At 33.4% G+C, this 19896-nt stretch overlaps 2 protein-coding genes and 2 long non-coding RNA genes across 4 annotated transcripts; 2 read left to right on the forward strand and 2 right to left on the reverse strand.

Annotated features, from left to right (window-relative positions):
* Positions 1 to 1089: 1089 nt before the first annotated feature.
* On the forward strand, positions 1090 to 5272 carry LOC148929918 (calreticulin-3-like). Its single transcript, XM_089068938.1, has 14 exons — positions 1090 to 1247; positions 1977 to 2084; positions 2262 to 2454; positions 2736 to 2994; positions 3225 to 3281; positions 3390 to 3437; positions 3564 to 3650; positions 3740 to 3797; positions 3913 to 3980; positions 4069 to 4161; positions 4244 to 4300; positions 4384 to 4479; positions 4705 to 4734; positions 4984 to 5272. The coding sequence occupies exons 1-14, from the start codon at positions 1139 to 1141 to the stop codon at positions 4993 to 4995; spliced, it is 1275 nt and encodes a 424-aa protein (XP_088925064.1). The 5' UTR covers positions 1090 to 1138; the 3' UTR covers positions 4996 to 5272.
* Positions 5273 to 7264: 1992 nt separating this feature from the next.
* LOC148929919 (putative F-box/LRR-repeat protein 9) lies at positions 7265 to 7958 on the forward strand. The gene is made up of 2 exons (XM_089068785.1): positions 7265 to 7422; positions 7658 to 7958. Exons 1-2 carry the CDS (start codon positions 7265 to 7267, stop codon positions 7956 to 7958), a joined length of 459 nt encoding a protein of 152 aa, XP_088924911.1.
* Positions 7959 to 10474: 2516 nt separating this feature from the next.
* LOC148929920 (uncharacterized) lies at positions 10475 to 11659 on the reverse strand. The gene is made up of 3 exons (XR_016136518.1): positions 11540 to 11659; positions 11205 to 11424; positions 10475 to 10633 (listed from the first exon to the last, which is right to left on the reverse strand). It is a non-coding gene; the product is annotated as an uncharacterized LOC148929920 (long non-coding RNA).
* A 7267-nt stretch (positions 11660 to 18926) lies between these two features.
* On the reverse strand, positions 18927 to 19871 carry LOC148929921 (uncharacterized). Its single transcript, XR_016136511.1, has 3 exons — positions 19789 to 19871; positions 19450 to 19669; positions 18927 to 19059 (listed from the first exon to the last, which is right to left on the reverse strand). It is a non-coding gene; the product is annotated as an uncharacterized LOC148929921 (long non-coding RNA).
* Between the last annotated feature and the right edge of the window lie 25 nt (positions 19872 to 19896).

Consider the following 19896-nt stretch of genomic DNA (forward strand, 5'->3'; position numbering starts at 1 on the left):
CCAACTTCCACGAAAAAATAATACTAATAGGAAAAATTAAATGAAATATTTATTATACATATCCTAAATTGAAAGAAATAAAGGAAAAACAATTAAAATTAAAGTTATGAGTTTAAATCAAACATTTTAAATGTCCTGAAACAATATTTCTCACAGTAACTTTTTTTAATGGCAACACAATATTAATCATGATGCGTATATTTAAAAACGTCTGGCCACAAATTTAACCAATAAAAAAAATAAAATATTAGTATGTGCTTTCTAGAGAATCTCCTAATTGCTTCAGAGCAATTAAAAAGAGATTTTTTAACCAGAAAGAATTCAGTACAGATATAAAATACCTATCCAGAAGTTCAAATTCTATAGAGTTGTGAGTGAAATATGTTTCCTTTGTCCATCAATTTTTTTTTAATTCGTTCATCAAAATAGTTAATAATTTATGAAAATTTACTCACAATATATTACTCCCTTCATCCTCAAAGAATGAACATTTAGTTTGACACAGATTTTAAATGCATAATTGAAAAAATAATATAAAGATAGAAAGAAAAAGTTTTTAAAATATTGTTAGTAGAGAATGAGTCTCACCTCGTTAGAGTGAAATGAATTTCTAAAATTAAAAAATTCATACTTTCCAGAGACGGAAGAAGTATCTACTTATTTACAATTTATACCTATGCAGGCGCAACCCATCACTAGACATTTTAAGAAACAAGCTATTGTTACTATATTACTCTCTTCGTTTCGTGACTTTATTAGACTTTTTTTTTTATGTCTCCTTCGACTTAGATCTATTTATTTTTTAATACGCACTAATGTTTTTTAGGGTGTCTCCTCCGACTTCACTTCCCAAAGTTATTTATATAAAGTGGAAAGTCAGAAAAAATGAAGCAATAAAAAGCAAAAAAAAAAGTTTTACTAATAATGCTAATCTAATGGACAAAAGAATGCACTGAAGGAATCCTATTGGCTGATTAAACGTGGTAATAGGGCCCACAGTGGACTTCAAAGTCAATTAAAAATTCCAAACCGGGGCACAATCGTAATAAACAGAAAATAAGTGGTCATAAATAAAAATCAAATTCTATATTAAATCAAACCAGATCATAGTTTCCCACTTCCAATATTCTCACTCAAAATGGGAAAATCTAAGCATAGATTGCTGCAATCGTTATCTGTTTTTATCGTTTCACTTCATCTGCTTCGCGCTTCGTTTGCTGAGATTATATTTGAGGAGAGGTTTGATGGTGAGTTGCTTGTTTTTTTCACTGTTTTGGAAGGAGCAATTTTCAGCTGACTTAATAATATGGAATTTATCGCCTTTTCAGCTGATAAATGCTTATTTTGAGTTAATTTGTGGATTTGTTAACTTGTTTGAAGTAGGATCTAAAGTGATGCTGTTGGCTGATTTTGAATTTGAGTTAGCTGTTTGGTACTGAGCTGATTTTTGTGTGGGGAAGTTGTAAAACATGTTGAGAGAATGTGTTTTCTTCAATTGCTAGTGATTATTGTGTTTTGGAGGGGTGAGAGTTTGAGTGTGTTTGAGCTTACTGTGTTTTTAACTGTTTTGAAAAGAGCAATTTTAAGTGTTTAGGGTTTAGTGTAACCAAGTCCTGAGTGTTTAGTGTGTTTTTGGTTGAATCGCTGAATAAAAATGATGGAATTTATCGCCTTTTTCAGCTGCTAAATGGTTGTTTGAGTTAAACTATGGATTTGATAACTTGTTTGAAAGAGGATCTGAAGTGATGCTGATGGCTGATTTTGAATTTGAGTTAGCTGTTTGGTGATTAAAGTGGAATATAGGTGATTAGCTTCTGTGAAAAATTGAGCTAATTTGTATGTGTGAAAGTGTAAAGCTTGTTGAGAGAATGTATTTTCTTCAATTGCTAGTTATTACTATTTTGTTTTCTAGGGTTGTGAGATAGGGTGTTTATACACTAATGTGTGTGTATTTTCTGTTTGCTGTGTGGGGGTAGATGGATGGAAGAGCCGGTGGGTTCACTCTGATTGGAAGAAGGCTGAGGGTAAAGCCGGCACATTTAAGCATGCGGCAGGGAAGTGGCATGGTGATCCCGATGACAGAGGTTTGATTTCTACATTTAAAACTCTTTGATTCGATGATGATTGATGCTTGGAGCAATACATGATGCTATTGCTGTCTGAATAATGCTTTTGTTTAAACTAAGTCAACTGATGGTGCCCACCTTGATTTGTTAAAGGTTTGTGAAATGAAATATGGTTTTGTTTTTATATGTTCTCAGGTATCCAGACTACCACTGATGCTAGGCATTATGCCATATCAGCGAAAATCCCGGAGTTCAGCAATAAAAATAGAACAATGGTTGTTCAGTATTCCATTAGGCTTGAACAGGACATTGAATGTGGTGGGGGTTATATCAAACTTCTCTCTGGTTATGTTAATCAAAAGAAATTTGGTGGTGACACACCTTACAGGTATCTAGTCTTTGCATTTCAGCTAAATCTCTCCATTTATTAAAATCTGAAGCTTTTTACTTTATCATGTTGTCTGCTTACATGTTTTTCCTTCTGCCAAAAATACTTGTTAGGGAACAATAAGATACCAATGCAGTAGTTATATTTTATTTTGGTGGTGATTCCTTTACTTAGATATATGCATATAAGCTCTTACAACTAGAATTTTCATCTAAAGTTAAGTGGATCTCAAGTTCACTAGTTTTCAAGCTCTAACTATTTGAAACTCTCTTTTTCATCAGCATGATGTTTGGACCTGATTTGTGCGGAACCCAGACGAAGAAACTGCATGTCATACTGTCATATCAGGGTCAAAATTACCCTATCAAGAAGGATTTGCAATGTGAAACAGACAAGTTAACCCATTTTTATACCTTCATCCTTCGGCCTGATGCATCATATAGCGTTCTTATTGATGGTCGAGAAAGAGATTCTGGAAGCATGTACACAGATTGGGATATTCTACCTCCACGGAAAATTAAAGCGGTGAATGCCAAAAAGGTTAGTATCTTCTACTTATCTATCAGCTGGCTATAATGTTTTATCACTTCCCTTAGTTTGCAGGCTATCTCCATTATTACTTCACCACATCTATCAACTATTATTACTTGAAATGACTTAATTGTTTCATGGTTAAATGTGAATATTCTCTCAAAAGAGAATGCTAACATAACTGAGCAATGGTTGGTTTATTTTGCTCTGACCTGTTCTTTCTGAAACTATGATGACAGCCTGCCGACTGGGATGATAGAGAATACATAAATGACCCTGATGATGTCAAGCCCGAGGTATTGCAATTTACATCTATAATGGTTTTTTTATAAGATTTTGTCAGCATGCGTGTGCTTTTTTTTCTCTTCTTGGTCAAGATTTTTACTTGTGCATGACATTGATAGGGATATGATACTATTCCACGAGAAATACCCGATCCAAAGGCAAAACAGGTTAGTTCGGTTCACTAATATCACAACCTCGTCACATGCAATTTGATTGTGTATGGTTGTCATCAATTCTCTGGGCATGACCTTTTTTTTTAATCTGATCTTAATTATTTGTATTACTCCAAGCAGCCTCATGACTGGGATGAAGATGAAGATGGAAAATGGAGACCACCAAGAATTCCGAATCCAAAATATAGAGGGCCATGGAAGCCTAAGGTATGCCCACTTGCTCAGGACATTACCTACAGAAACTCTGATAATTTTCCCATTAAAATCAAATTGATGGCATTTCTTTATTATCACAGAGAATCAAGAATCCTAATTACAAAGGAAAATGGAAGATCCCTTGGATTGATAATCCTGGTAAAGCACGTTGTAACTTTGACGCTCATTTCAGTGCTTTTGAGTTTGAGCAGTTATATCTGGTTGTTTTGAATTCTACTTTCTTATTCTTTCATCTGCTTTATGTCTTGCTTAGAGTTCGAAGATGATCCCGACCTATATGTCCTGAAGCCAATCAAGTATGTCGGCATTGAAGTTTGGCAGGTGGGTTTACGTGTTCTGTTGCTAGGTTAATGTATTTTATATTTTTCAGCATAGCTAAAATTGGAGTTTCACCTTGGTGTGGTTGCAGGTCAAAGCAGGTGCTGTTTTTGACAACATTTTGATTTGTGATGATCCTGACTATGCAAAGAGCGTGGTGGAGGAAGTATTTGCTAATAGGGAGGTGGGCATTCTTCTCCTGTCTGTCTTAAAACCTCATCAAAATTAACTAGCTTCTAACTCTATATTGTATCTTGGAACTTTAGCTTGAAAAAGAAGCCTTTGAGGAAGCAGAGAAGATCAGAAAAGCTAGAGAGGAAGAGGTTTCGCCTTAACTAAACAATGACTTATTACATTCTCATGGAAAGATGGACATATAAAAAGGGAATTTTTATATCATATGCAGGAAGCACAGAGAGCAAGGGAAGACGGTGAAAGGAGGAGAAAAGAAAGGGGCCATGACAGAAGGCATCGGGACCGGTACAGGGACAAATACAGGAGGGTAAGTTTTTTTTTCTTCCAAAGATAATCATTTTCATAATGGATTAATGTATTATCGGTTATTGGCAGCGGTTGACACACCCTGGCTTTGTTAAGATTCATAATAATCCGCTAGTTGAGACATAGGCTCGAAGAGAGTGCTCATGATTCATTATTGCTCAAATTACTGCCAATTGTTTTTCTTGAAGCAACTAACATCTTAATCTGGATTTTTTTCCTTGTGCAGCACCGTGATTACATGGATGACGATTATCATGTAAGTATTTCATATTACTAAATGCTTAGTGAACTTACCTGAACCATCTAGTTGTCAATAATTCATTGCATTCCCAACATCACGAGTAAAATTTACGAAAAAGGCTCTGTTGTAGCAACCTACATCTTAGTTAGAAATCTAAAGCTGTGAGCAAATAATGCATATACCATTTGATGTTTGATCAGTGACCTTTGCAATGTCCATCTGAAACTCTACACTCAAAATGTTGTTTTTTGTTATGTTTTGCAGGATGAACTCTAGATGCCGTCTTCGTGCATAGCTGGGAGATCATTCCATAGCCCGCCTTCTCTGTCTGAAATCGTTCAAGAAATCGTTCAAGTGTCAAGAGTACCATTTTGTGTAATGGAAATTGGAATCAAAGGAAGAGAAGAGGTTCTTGAGAGTAATTGCCACTTTGTTGTATTGTTATTAGTCTTCCAATTTCCTAAACAAGGAAAGTCTTCTTGTTCAGGTTGTCTGTATTCGGTAGTTTCAAACACTGCATTTAGTATAACACTTTTCCTATTTTTCTTTTCTATTGTTCATTTACCTTGTTGAGTTTATTGCCAATAAATTATAGTAGTAGTATCCAACTTTTGACTTTTAATTCACTCTACTTTTTGTCCAGAAAAAACATGAACTTTTAAATTCCAAAGCTAGCATAAAACAATTCATATTTTGACATCTAAAACACAAGATAGCTGAATTTATTCAGGAGTCTAAAATTCCAATCACATTAATTCATATTGATTGCTTAATTATCCTCCATTTGAATTTATGTTGATTACTTCATTAGGGTACTTTTGTTTATTTACAATTTAATTTCAATTCCTTATTGTTCTGATTCATTTATATACTTAACATTTAATTTGGAGATTGTAACTATATAAAAATGTGATTTAAATGCAATTATCATTAAAACAAAAAATTGGATTTATTAAAGCCGAGTCGCAGCCCTAGAGAGTATGATGCACACAAGCTTCTCGTTGGATGTGATCGGACGGTGGCAATCACTCTCTTCCCTTACATAAGATGTTGTGTGGCCTTATGCGCGATATCTTCCGCTAAAAACACAACTCTATTAGTATTGTTCTTCGCCGATAGAATTTAAACTCGTGCCAAATTCCAAAAATACAAAAACTCGATAAACTATTTGTTGATTATAAAAAGTGGAATGAGTCAATAGCCAAAATTAATCTTTAACTCAATAAATTGGCAACCCTATAAATATTACATAGTTAGATAACATATCATAAGTAAATTAATTTGTGATTTCTTCCTCTTCTTCACCTTGAAAACACTGAGAAATCAGGTCGGGGGCGAGAAGTCCGATCCACCACATCTCCTCCTCGTCAAAGGTCCACGTCGGCCAGCTCCACCCTTCATCCCAACCGTTGCCGTTCTCCAAATTTTCGATCAAATCAAGCGGAAGAGAAACATGGGAATATTCACCCTCGTTTTCCTTCATCATCAAAGAGGCCTTCTTTTCTAGTGGAGTATAAATTGAACTTACAATTTATTTGAATATAGATATGATTTCCCAACACACATATATATAAAGAATTTGTATTGAATAATTTCTAGTCATTTTATCCCTAAGAGCAAACAGACAATGGAACATTTAAAGAAATAGTACTGAAATAGTGTTGCATGGCTCAGTCCTGTCTGTACAAATAAAGCTGATGAAGATTCATATGTATTACTCTTTTTGTCACTTATTTTCAGATTTTATTTTAATTTTTCTTGTTTGTATGCATTTGATTCTTTTCTAATGGAAATGAAAATTTATGACAGTTACCCACAATTTAATTAAGGTATATGACATTAATATTTTGTGTGTCATCAATAATAAATTGCCAAACATGATCATTATGTATGAGATTAGTATCCAAAAAATTGAGATGACTAATGAATACCTGTAAATTTCAGTTTTTAAAAAAGACTTTCCAAATTAATGATTGTATCAGGGACCTTTTAACTATATATTCACATGAATTCTTATTTAATTGGAAATAGAATTTTGAATTTGAAATTAAATTATCATATTTTCTATAATGCATTAATTAAATTTGATTAAATTTTATAAAGTGATTGAAATATCAAGATTTCAAACATTATTGTAGAGAAAAATTTATTTAAAACCTCGAGTAACAAATGTTAGGCAACAACTTAACATTTAGATCAAATGACATCACACGAAAATATTGAGCATCAAATTGAAATTAATGCATAATCACAAATCTAAACAAATACTAGTCAAATTAAAAGTAACAAACTACATAAAATGAGGAAACCTTAACAAACAAAATGAATGCTACATAAATTAACAGTGAACTCTTAAAATGAAAAATGTTGAGCTGAGCATATGGGAAAGAAATCCAAACCTTCATTTCCCATAGTGGCGGCGCCATGGACCGAACTGCCGGATGATTTGACGATGAATATCCTGCAAAGGTTGCACATTGAAGAGATACTAAATTGTGCTAAAAAAGTGTGTAGTAATTGGTGGAGAGTCTGCAAAATTCCAACCATGTGGCGCGTGATTGACGTGGATTATGGACGCTGCACGAACCGCGACCAATTTGGGAACATTTGCCGTCGTGCAGTGGATCTTAGCAAGGGACAATTGGTCGAGCTCAAGCTCTCCGGTGTTTATGTCGATGGCTTGCTAAATTATGTAGCCCAACGGTATAATTCCTCCATTCACTTTGTGCTATAAGGTGTCGTTTAGTTGCTTTAATAATATTATATACAGTCAGTGGCAGATCCAAAATTTAACATGGTATTCTCTCTTTTACACCAACTATATAGTCAGTATTCTACATAGTTGTAACATAGATAATCTACAAAACGAGTCATAAATTTTCGTTTTCTTACTTTTAGACCCTCTAATTCGATATGGTTTATGTTCTACTCTTGACAGATCAAGCCATCTTCGGCGCCTAACACTTTTAGAATACGACACAATTCCTTATAACAAGGAGTATGATACACTTGGTTTCACCAAGGAAATAAAAGATCTCCCACAATTGGAAGAGTTGCACCTTTACTTGAGCCATACACTTGATCGATCCACATACGTTGAAGCCATTGGCATCGCTTGTCCCATGTTGAAATCATTTACATACTGTTGTTTGTTTGACTCTCTGGAATTTTCACACTTTGCTGAAGCAATCGGAAAAAACATGCCTAATCTGCAGCACCTCCTAGTTTTTGTAGCTTAAATGAAAATTAATGGACTGGAATCGATTCTCGATGGCTGCCCCCGACTCGAATCACTTGTGCTTCCGCAACTCTGCGGTCTTGATCTACAAGGGACTCTAGGCAAAAGATGTTGCCACCAAATTAAAGATCTATGGTTTCATCCTAGTTCTTTATATTTTTGCCGTTGCCCCAGATATTTGAAAGAGTCTTCTATTATATGTATCTCTGGCAGCATGGTGAAATATTGCAAAACAGGGGGTCCATTTCCCCAGGATACAATTTTGGAGACTATTTTGCAGAAGAAATCAACTAAGCTGGTGACATTTAAATATTAATTTGATTAATATTCAAATTGTATGGATTTATTTGCTAGACTTTTAATCTCATGAATCTATCAGTTTTATGGATTTCTCATCAATCCAAAAAGTCATCACTTTTAAATATTACTCTTTTTGTCACTTATTTTAAGATTTTATTTTTAATTTTCTTGTTTGTATGCCCTTGATTCTTTTCTAATGGAAATGAAAATTTATTACAGTTACCCACCATTTAATTAAGGTATATGACATTAATATTTTGTGTGTCATCAATAATAAATTGCCAAACATGATCATTATGTATGAGATTAATATCCAAAAAATTGAGATGACTAATGAATACCTGTAAATTTCAGTTTTTTAATAAAGACTTTCCAAATTAATGATTGTATTAGGACCTTTTAATTATATGTTTGGGTCAATATTTTTAGTTCACGGTATTATGTTTGCCCAATTTAGGATTGAATTACTATGTTCACATGCATTCTTATTGAATCGGAAATAGAATTTTGAATTTGAAATTAAATTATCATATTTTCTATAATGCATTAATAAAATTTGATTAAATTTAATAAAGTTATTGAAATATCAAGATTTCAAACATTATTGTAGAGAAAAATTTATTCAAAACATAGAGTAACTAATGTTAGGCAACAACTTAACATTTGGATCAAAGGATATCAAACGAAAGTATTGAGCATCAAATAGAAATTAATGCATAATCACAAATCTAAGCGAATACTACTAAGGTCAAATTAAAAGTAACAAACTACATGAAATGAGGAAACCTTAACAAACAAAATGAGTGTTACATAAATTAACAGTGAAATCTTAAAATGAAAAATGTTGAGTTCGGGAAAGAAATCCAAACCTCCATTTCCCACGGTGGCGGCGCCATGGACCGAACTGCCGGATGATTTGACTATGAATATCCTGCAAAGGTTGCACACAGAAGAGATACTAAATTGTGCTCAAAAAGTGTGTAGTAATTGGTGGAGAGTCTGCAAAATTCCTACCATGTGGCGCGTGATTGACGTGGATTATAGACGCTGCACGAACCGCGACCAATTTGGGAACATTTCCCGTCGTGCAGTGGATCTTAGCAAGGGACAATTGGTCGAGCTCAAGCTCTCCGGTGTTTATGTCGATGGCTTGCTAAATTATGTAGCCCAACGGTATAATTCCTCCATTCACTTTGTGCTATAAGGTGTCGTTTAGTTGCTTTAATAATATTATAGACAGTCGGTGGCAGATCCAAAATTTAACATGGTATTCTCTCTTTTACACCAACTATACTATATAGTCAGTATTCTACATAGTTGTAACATAGATAATGTACGAAACGAGTCATAAATTTTCGTTTTCTTACTTTTAGAACCTCTAATTCGATATGGTTTATGTTCTACTCTTGACAGATTCTTGACAGATCAAGCCATCTTCGACGCCTAACACTTTTAGAGTATGACACAATTCCTTATAGCAAGGAGTATGATACTCTTGGTTTCACCAAGGAAATAAAAGATCTTCCACAATTGGAAGAGTTGCACCTTTACGAGCCATACACTTGATCGATCCACATACGTTGAAGCCATTGGCATCGCTTGTCCCATATTGAAATCATTTACATACTGTTGTTTGTTTGACTCTCTGGAATTTTCACACTTTGCTGAAGCAATTGGAAAAAACATGCCTAATCTGCAGCACCTCCTAGTTTTTGTAGCTTATACGAAAATTAATGGACTGGAATCGATTCTCGATGGCTGCCCCCGACTCGAATCACTTGTGCTTCCGCAACTCTGCGGTCTTGATCTACAAGGGACTCTAGGCAAAAGATGTTGCCACTAAATTAAAGATCTATGATTTCATCCTAATTCTTTATATTTTTGCCGTTGCCCCAAATATTTGAAAGAGTCTTCTATTATATGTATCTCTGGCAGCATGGTGAAATATTGCAAAACAGGGGGTCCATTTCCCCAGGATACAATTTTGGAGACTATTTTGCAGAAGAAATCAACTAAGCTGGTGACATTTAAATATTAATTTGATTAATATTTATTAAAATTAAAATTATATGGATTTATTTGCTAGACTTTTAATCTCAGGTCAATTTTTTAGCTTTAAACATTTTTTCAATATAGAAAAGCGCTGCTTATCCTCACTTTATTTTAAAAATTATATCTAAGAACTATGAAAATATATAAAACAATAGTGTCTGATATTTTTCCACTAAAAAATGGACTGATCATCCTCACTTAATTCTGAAATTAATATCTAAGAATATCGAAAATATATAAAACAAGTACAAATAATATATTTCTAATGTACTTGTTGTAGCCTTGAAGTTTCATCCATTCACGCAAAGTGACATGAGCCATAAGCTACAAAATAAAAGGAAAAAAAAGCAAGGTCGTCAACTCAAAGAATATATATATACTTCCCAAAATATAATACTATTAATTATTAGCTCTAATAATCAATTCTTAATCACAAAAATATAATATGCATGTATTAAAAATAAGGGCAGATTTCAAGAAAATAATTAAGTTGGTCAAATTCCGGTTCCATCACACTCACAATTTTAAAAAATTCGAATTTATATCTTAATATTAATATCTGAAGTGACAAGAAGAATGCAAATTACAATTGTCACCACGAGCATCATATTCATATTTGATGTGTCAATCGAAATTTGAATTTTATATCTTCATATTCAGAATCTTCATCAACTTGACAACACACATAACAACTACCCAACCATATCATCATGTTAAAACACGTATATGTCACAAAACAATATATTACGTGTAATCGGCCTGAATATTTGGAATTGTGATACTTGCAAAAAAATGTTAAACTTCATGTTTTTCCAATTGATTCTTAAAATTCTCAGCTGGACCAAAAATAGACCAAACTTCATGATTTTTTCGACAATTGAATGAGTGAACTTACAAGGATCGATGGTAACGATACGGGCGATATTAGGATCGCATTCATTAGTAAGTCTGTAGACAAGATTGACGACATAATCGGCATGGGCTGAAACTACAGGAGGAAAATAGCATGATCCTCCCTCTCTAATACTTGAACAATCCTCAAATCTGCAATTATAATCTACAAATCTTTGTTGTATGTCTGGATCGACCGTTATTTTCAACAGACACCAAGAGCCCTAAATAAAATCAAATTTATTTCATCATTTACTATAGAGAAATTAGATAACACCGATTAAAAAATAAAATAAAACTATTATTGATGTTAATTGAAGATGAAAAATGTATACTTACTTGATTATTGACAAGTATTTTGTTCCTTGCATCTACTGCACATACAATCATCAATAGACATGAGAAAAGCAAATAGATATTCTTTTTCTCCATGATGAAAATGGAAATCAAACAATAAAATGAAATCCAAGTATTCATGTATTAAGACTTAGGTTATATATATAAGGAGAGTTTTGATAAAATAAATATTAATCTTAATTCATAATCTTAAAGAAATAACATTGACTTAGTGTTTTCGTATCTGTAAAGAGCAACCTGGTGAAGATTCACATTAATTACGTTTTAAATTTTTTTTGTCACTTAGTTTCAGATTTTAATTTTAATTTTAATTTTTCTTGGCTGCATGTAAATATCTGATTCATTTTTTGTGGACATTTAAGTTTTGGTTTTCTTGGTGGATTCTCCTTTATCTTGATATTTATGATAATAAAAAAAAGTAATCTTAATGCATAATCACCAAATCTAAACTTTATGATCTTTTAATATAAAGGCCTTACTTATAAGATTCAAATGTCAATATATCATTGACTTATAAATTTAATGGCCTTACTTATATATAAAAATGATCTGATTTATACTCCCTCCGTCCCCGAATAAGAGTTACTAATTTCCATTTTGATTCGTCCCCAATTAAGAATAACACTTCATTTTTACCATAAATGGTAAGTAGGTCCCACATTCCACTAACTCATTTCACTCACATTTTATTATAAAATCAATATAAAAAAGTGGTACTGAATTTTTCGGTATACCGGAAATACGGTAAGGTAGTTTTTGATACCGTTACTATACCGTGTTTTCGGTATACCATACTTTTGCTGTATAACGAAATGCGATACGGCATACCGTTATACCTGTTATACTCTATTATACCCAAAATATTTAAAACAACAATTCTAGTGTTCAACTACTTCAAAAAGTCCAAAATAATTAAACTTCCCTACAATTAAATCTTGTTCATACGGTCATTCTTTTTAAATTTTAGTATAAATATAACATAAATATATATATGGGAAACGTTAAGGTCTTACTACCTCCTTAGTGTTATGCATCATACAGATCACATCCCTTGGATCATTGGATTAGATGGTTGTGATAAGCTACATATTTGACTAAAATGCTACATTATTAGTCAAGTTACATTACTACACTAAAATGCTAGTACATTATTTTACTAAAATAGAACTAACTCTGTCCCCCAAATATTGACACACTTTGACTCGACACGGGTTTTAAGAAATGTAATGGAAAGTGAGTTGAAAAAGTTGGTGGGATGTGGACCTACTTTTAAAGTTTTAATTTTATAATAAAATATGAGTATGAATGAGTCAGGGGAATATGAGATCCACTACCAAAAATGGTAAAAAGTGAAGTATAACAAACTTTGGGGGACGGACGAAAATAGAAAACTGTGACAAACTTTCAGGGACGGAGGTAGTACATTATTAGTTAAATTACATTATTAGACTAATAATCTACTTTATTAGATGACATGTGACATTAATATAACCGTTAGATCACAAGATCCAATATATAAGTGTTTTAGCTGTTGAAAATGAATATATCACCCCTATAAATATATGTTTATATATGTAATAATCAATCAGCATATATATCTACGATTCGATATACCGGTATACCTAATCTTCGGTATACCACGGTATACCGCGGTATAGGAAATCTAATACCGGTATATTATACCGTACCGAAAACTACGGTATACCGAAAAATCGGTTTTTTCAGTATTTTTTCGGTACGGTATTCCAGTATTTTGGTATAATTCTCCACCCCTAATGATGTGTTTCATATGTTTATTGATGCGTTTCATACCACATCACTTTTGCTGTACCCCTACTTAATTAGCTAGTATAAATTTTGTTTTATATGCCATGTAAGCATAAACCCCCAATTCCACATTACCACGTAAACAAAAACACTATCCCAAAAAAGGGCAAAAACCCTAATTTCGACTATTGAAGCTCTCACTCATACGTCAGAAATTTCTTCCACAATTTCGAAATCACCTCCACAATTCAAGATGGATGAGCATGACGATGATACACATAAAGATCAACAGGAGACTCACCATCCCAAAAAAGAGCAAAAACCCTAATTGAGCTTTGTTGAATCCTCGGCGTGTCTTCGGTCTCATCCTTGGACCTCAATCAATCCATGGCTCACGTCGTTGGAATGACTCTTGATGCCCGGCATACGTCATCATATCAACAAGGTACCTGAAAAATAATCTGAGTGTGGAGAGTTTTAAATTGCGGAGTCAAAAAATCAACCACGACGCTGCCAGCTTTGTGTATTAGGGCCGCGATGATTTTAGGAGCACGGAACGTTTCGATTTTCGTGGGGCCTAACGGCACAAACAAGTTTGCACTTCCTAGCGAAGTGCTTGCGTCGCATGGGCTCTTGACTCTCTGCGTTGTTGGTTGCACGATGGATTTTCGTTGTTGGTTGCACGATGGGCTTAAATAAAATATATAAAATATGCTAGTATAAAAAAAAAAAAAAAAAGAACGAGATAAATGAAAGTTCCGTAGTATCGTGTTAGAGTCTACTGTGGAGTGAGTAATTAAATATACATTAAGTAAAATAAATAAAATCCCCCAATTCCACATTACCGCCTAAAAAAAACACCATCCCCAAAAAATAGGAAAAACCTAGCTCTCACTCATACGTCCACAATTCAAGATGGACGAGCCTCCCCAAAAAGACCAAAAACCCTAGCGCCTCCTGCTCCTTTCAACCAGTTATCGACGGACATTATTCAGAAAGTGCAAGCATTGTTGGTGTTGGGCGGCGGCCAAAAAGAAGCAGCGCGATCCGTGCTTATCTCCAAATGGTGCGAGGTTGCGTGGTCGACGCGATCAGTGCTGGACTTCAATGACGTGGAGCATGGGAGTAATCATGCTCTGGTGGCTAATAAAATCATGACAAAGTACCGGATGGAAGATCAGAGGGTGGAGAGTTTTAAACTGTGGAGTCAAGAGATCTGCCAGCTACTGTATTAGGGCCGCGATGGAGTTAGGAGCACGGAATGTTTCGGTTTTCGTTGGGCCTGAAGGCTCAAACAAGTTTGAACTTCCTAAAGAAGTGCTTCAGTCGCCTAAGCTCTTGAGCCTCTGCGCCATTGGTTGCACGGTTGATTTTCGTCCAGAGGTAAGATGTCTAGACCTCCACCATCTTCAGCTTACTAAATTGAGCACTTATGGTGATATATTTGATGATTTGGTTTTAAAATGCTCTAAACTGGAGAAATTAGAAATAGGCAACAAAGAGAAAATTATTCAAGTAACCAAGACTCTTAGCCCCAATTGGGAATATAAAAATGCAAAAAGAATGCTGCACTCTCTAGATCTCGTAGGGGTTGGATAGCCTAGAAAATATTTCTAGGTATGACGTTTGGGATGAAAAGTGTAGAAATTCGGGACATTTCTCCGGGTAGAGGTCACCAAACCGAACCGGTCCAAAATCGTCACCGGCAGTTCGGAACCGCGGTGACGGTTCGGAACCGGGACAAGGTTCGGCGGTTCCGACGGGCCGGTTCAGGTCTTCAAAAAATGAAGAACCGTAACCGGCAGTTCAAAACCGGTGGTTTGCCGGTTCCGGCAGCGTTTTCAGGTGGCAGGCGTAGGGGTGCATAACAGTCAGAAAACCAGCGGTTTACCGCCGGAACCGACCAAGAGCTAGATTGGAACACCCAAGTACAAACCGACCAAGACTACTACCCCGACGAAGAAGAAGAACAACAACAAGAATGAGGTTGAGTGAGAGGTCTACCGCCGATTGCCGAATAGGTAAGTAAGGTAAGAGAACTACGTGGACTTTGATTCAATAATGTAATTGAGCATTAAGGATATGTAGGCAACCCAACTTAAGTCCTTTTCCTTTATTTTTTTTTCAATTGTTTCAACTTTAAAATATACAAATACAATTATATATTTGTATTTGTATATACTCTAATCGGTGAAGAAGACTTCTCTATAAGACTAAATCCGGGAGACTTTTGACAATTCTACCATAATTGTTGATGGTTAAATTAAACTCAACAATTAAGGTTGAATTGCTAAAGGTATCCTCAATTTAGTTATCTAGAAACATCTCCTTCGCCGACTAGGAGTATATATATATACTATCTATTTACATTTATTGTTCTTTACTTCAAGTTTTTTTATTTAAATTGTTATACAAGCATGTATATTTACATTCATCATTCATTTATTAATTATTATTGTTTAAGTCTTTTGAGTCTTTTGTAATTTTAATTTGTATATAACTAATAAGTCCATAGATAAATTGTAACTTGTACTTGTACATTTCAATTTTCAACATTTGTATTTGTAATATCGACATATCATTCAAATTTGTATCAATAAAATTCCAATTGTCCAATGTCCACTTCTACTCCATTTGTCAATTGTCATTCTCATTTTATTTATTCGATAGTACAAGACTACAAGGTGTAATTTGTAATTAGTACTATAAATGAATAAATTTGAAAAAAAGAAAAAGAAAAGTGAACCGGCGGTCCAATCCGGAACCGCCCGAAATCGGCTGGAAACCGCCAATCTTGAACCGTGTTTGTCCTGTTCAAGAACCGGAACCGCCGGAAGCTATGGCGAGCCGGTTCAGGTTCGTAATTTTTCCGAACCTTAACCGTGGAGACCTCTAACAGATGAATGGTCTATCCATTTGTAGCTCCTCCTTGGAATAAGTTATTCTTAACTTTTTTGCAAGTCAACTTAGTCGTACCAAATTTGAACTTCCCAACATTCAGGAGTTCAAACTAGTGGCTAAAAGCACACATGGAGCATTGCTAGAAGTTACTATATGCTGCAAGATCGATATCATTCGCATTATTGTGCGAAGCTTTGTTTGTTTTTGTTATTCTTTTAATTTATTTTTGTTATTTTATTGGTGTTGCTAATATATGTATTGTCATTTGTCACTGATCTTGATGTGCTCAATTAACTAGTCATTTTTTTTAGCTTTAAACATTTTTTCATTATAGAAAAGCACCGCTCATCCTCACTTAATTTAAAAATTTATATCTAAGAACTATGAAAATATATAAAACTATAATAATTTGTTTCTAATGTCTGGATATTTTTCCATTAAAAATGGACTGATCATCCTCACTTAATTCGAAAATATATAAAGCAAATACAAATAATCTATTTCTAGTGTACTTGTAGTAGCCTTGATTCATCCAATCACGCATATTGACATGAGCCATAAGCTACAAAATAAAAGAAAAAAAACAAAGTGGTCAACTCAAGAATATATATACACCCAAAAATATAGTACTAGTAATTATTAGCTCTAATAATCAATTCTTAATCACAAAAATATAATATGCATGTATTAAAAATAAGGGCAGATTTCACGAAAATAATTAAGTTGGTCAAATTTCGGTTCCATCACACTCACAATTTTAAAAAATTCAAATTTATATCTTAATATTCATATCTGAAGTGACAAGGAGAATGCAGATTACAATCGTCACCATGAGCATCATATTCATATCTGACGTGACAATGGAAATTTGAATTTATATACATCTTCATATTCAGAATCTTCATCCCAACAATATCATCATGTTAAAACACGTATATGTCACAAAACAATATATTACGTGTAATCAGCCTGAATATTTGGAATTGTGATACTTGCAAAAAATGTTAAAATTCGTATTTTTCCAGTTGATTCTTAGAATTCTCAGCTGGACCAAAAATAGACCAAACTTCATGATTTTTCCAACAATTGAATGAGTGAACTTACAAGGATCGACGGAAACGACATGGGTGATATCAGGATCGCATTCATTAGTAAGTCTGTTGACAAGATTGACGACATAATTAGCATGGGCTGAAATTACAGCATGCACCTCCCTCTCTAATACTTGAACAATCCTCAAATCTGCAATTATAATCTACAAATTTTTGTTGCCTGTCTGGATCAACCGTTACTTTCAAGACACACCAAGAGCCCTAAATAAAATCAAATTTATTTCATCAATTACTATAGAGAAATTAGATAACACTGATTAAAAAATAAAATAAAACTATTATTGATGTTAATTGAAGATGAAAAATGTGTACTTACTTGATTATTGACAACTATTTTGTTCCTTCCATCTACTGCACATACAAGCAATCATGAATAGACAGAGAAGCAAATAGATAGTCTTTTTCTCCATGATGAAATGAAAATCGAACAATGAAATGAAATCCAAGTATTCATGTATTAATACTTAGGTTATATATATAAGGAGAGTTTTGATAAAATAAAAATTAATCTTAATTCATAATCTTAAAGAAATAACATTGACTTAGTGTTTTCGTATCTGTAAAGAGCAACCTGGTGAAGATTCACATTAATTACGTTTTAATTTTTTTTGTCACTTAGTTTCAGATTTTAATTTTAATTTTAATTTTAATTTTTCTTGTCTGCAATTATGCATGTATATATCTGATTCATTTTTTATGGACATTTAAATTTTGGTTTTCTTGGTGGATTCTCCTTTATCTTGATATTTGTGATAATAAAAAAAAAAGTAATCTTAATCTACAAAAAAATGTCAGTTTACAGACGGAATGATTGGAAAATTTTCGCTCGAATTACCGACGGAATATTTCCGTCGTTAATTCGTTTCCTTTTTTAATTAATGTTCATTTCGTCGGTAATTCCATCGGTAAAAAAACAATTACCGACGAGCTCTTTACCGACGGATTAGGGTTTAGGGTAAATTTTCCGTCGGTAATTTTTTTTAAACCGACGGAATGTACATTAATTTAAAAAGAAAATAATTTACCGACGGACTATTCCGTCGGTAATTTGTAGCGAAAACTTTCCGTCGGTAATTCCGTTAGCGAAAATTTTCTGTCGATAATTCCGTCGGTAAACTGACATTTTTTTGTAGTGATGCATAGTCACCAAATCTATACTTTATGATCTTTTAATATAAAGGCCTTACTTATAAGATTCAAATGTCAATATGTCATTGACTTATAAATTTAATGGCCTTACTTATATATAAAAATGATCTGATTTATATTATGTAATGCACTCTCTCACGTTATGAACTAGCTAGGCGAGAAGCGGAATTGTTTTTCCAAAAAAAAAAAATCAATGATCAATTTCAAATATATTTTGTTTACAAATTTAATGACCTTTACTTATGCATAGAAATGATCTGATTTATATTTTATGATTTAATTGTCTTTTTCTTAACTAATCCAATTGACTGAAATTAAAATGGCCATCCCTTATTTTACGTTTTTTTAAAGCTATAACCCTTATTTTTTATAATTAAATCATATGATATGCTATTTTGTGTACACATAAATTAAAATATAAATTTTAATACTCTCTATTATATTATAGCAAAAAACATTATATTTTTGAATCACGAACTTTTCAATAGATACATTGAACTACTGAAAATAAAACAAGCACTTGTTGTAGATTCGTCCATCACAGCGTTCATGGATAGCGGCATGTGCCATAAGCTACACAAAAAGAGTAAAAATAAAGAATCAAAACAACAAATAATACCCCAAAATAACAATTAATTAGCTGTAATAATAAGGGAAAATTGCAAAAAAAGACTTGGTCAAATTCTTATCCACTTGCACTTGGCCGGAAAATTGTGAAGTTTAACATTATTCGCAATTGTCTCGCGAGCCTTGATTTGAGTGATATCGTATCTTTTGACATGATATCCGAAAGTTGAAAAAAAACGCTTAACAACTACCTAGCCACCCGAATATTTCGAAGTGAGATGATTGTGAACTACGTTAAACTTCATATTTTTTTCAACTGATTTTTTAAGTTGCGGGCCAAATCAGAATTCAACCAAATTTCATAACTTTTTCAACGATTGAAATGAGCGAACTTACAAGGATCGATTAAGACAATATTGGCAATATCGGGATTGCATTCAGAAGTACGCTTGTAGACAAGATCGATGATCCAATTTGCATGGGCTGGAATGAGGGGTGGATCAAAGCATTGACCTCCTATTTCAATACTTGAACAATCCATTAATTTGCAGTAGTAAGCTGTAAATTGTTGCAGCTTCTCTGGATCAGCAGTTAATTTTGCAATGCACCAACCTCCCTAAATAAAATCAAATTTATTTAATCAATTACTAGGGAAATTTAAAACATTAAATAATAAAAAAAATGAAATGATATATATGATTTTTAATGTAGAATGAAGGAAAAGTGTATACTTACTGGTACATCTTTGACAACTATTTTGTTGCGTCCATCTACTCCACACACAATTATTAATAGACAAGAGATAAGCAAATAGTAAGTATTTTTCTCCATGATGAAAATGAA

The sequence above is a fragment of the Salvia hispanica genome, chromosome 3 (assembly GCF_029641045.1).
Source record: "Salvia hispanica isolate PSC_SH4W2 chromosome 3, Shi_PSC_v1, whole genome shotgun sequence".
NCBI classification, from domain to species: domain Eukaryota; kingdom Viridiplantae; phylum Streptophyta; class Magnoliopsida; order Lamiales; family Lamiaceae; genus Salvia; species Salvia hispanica.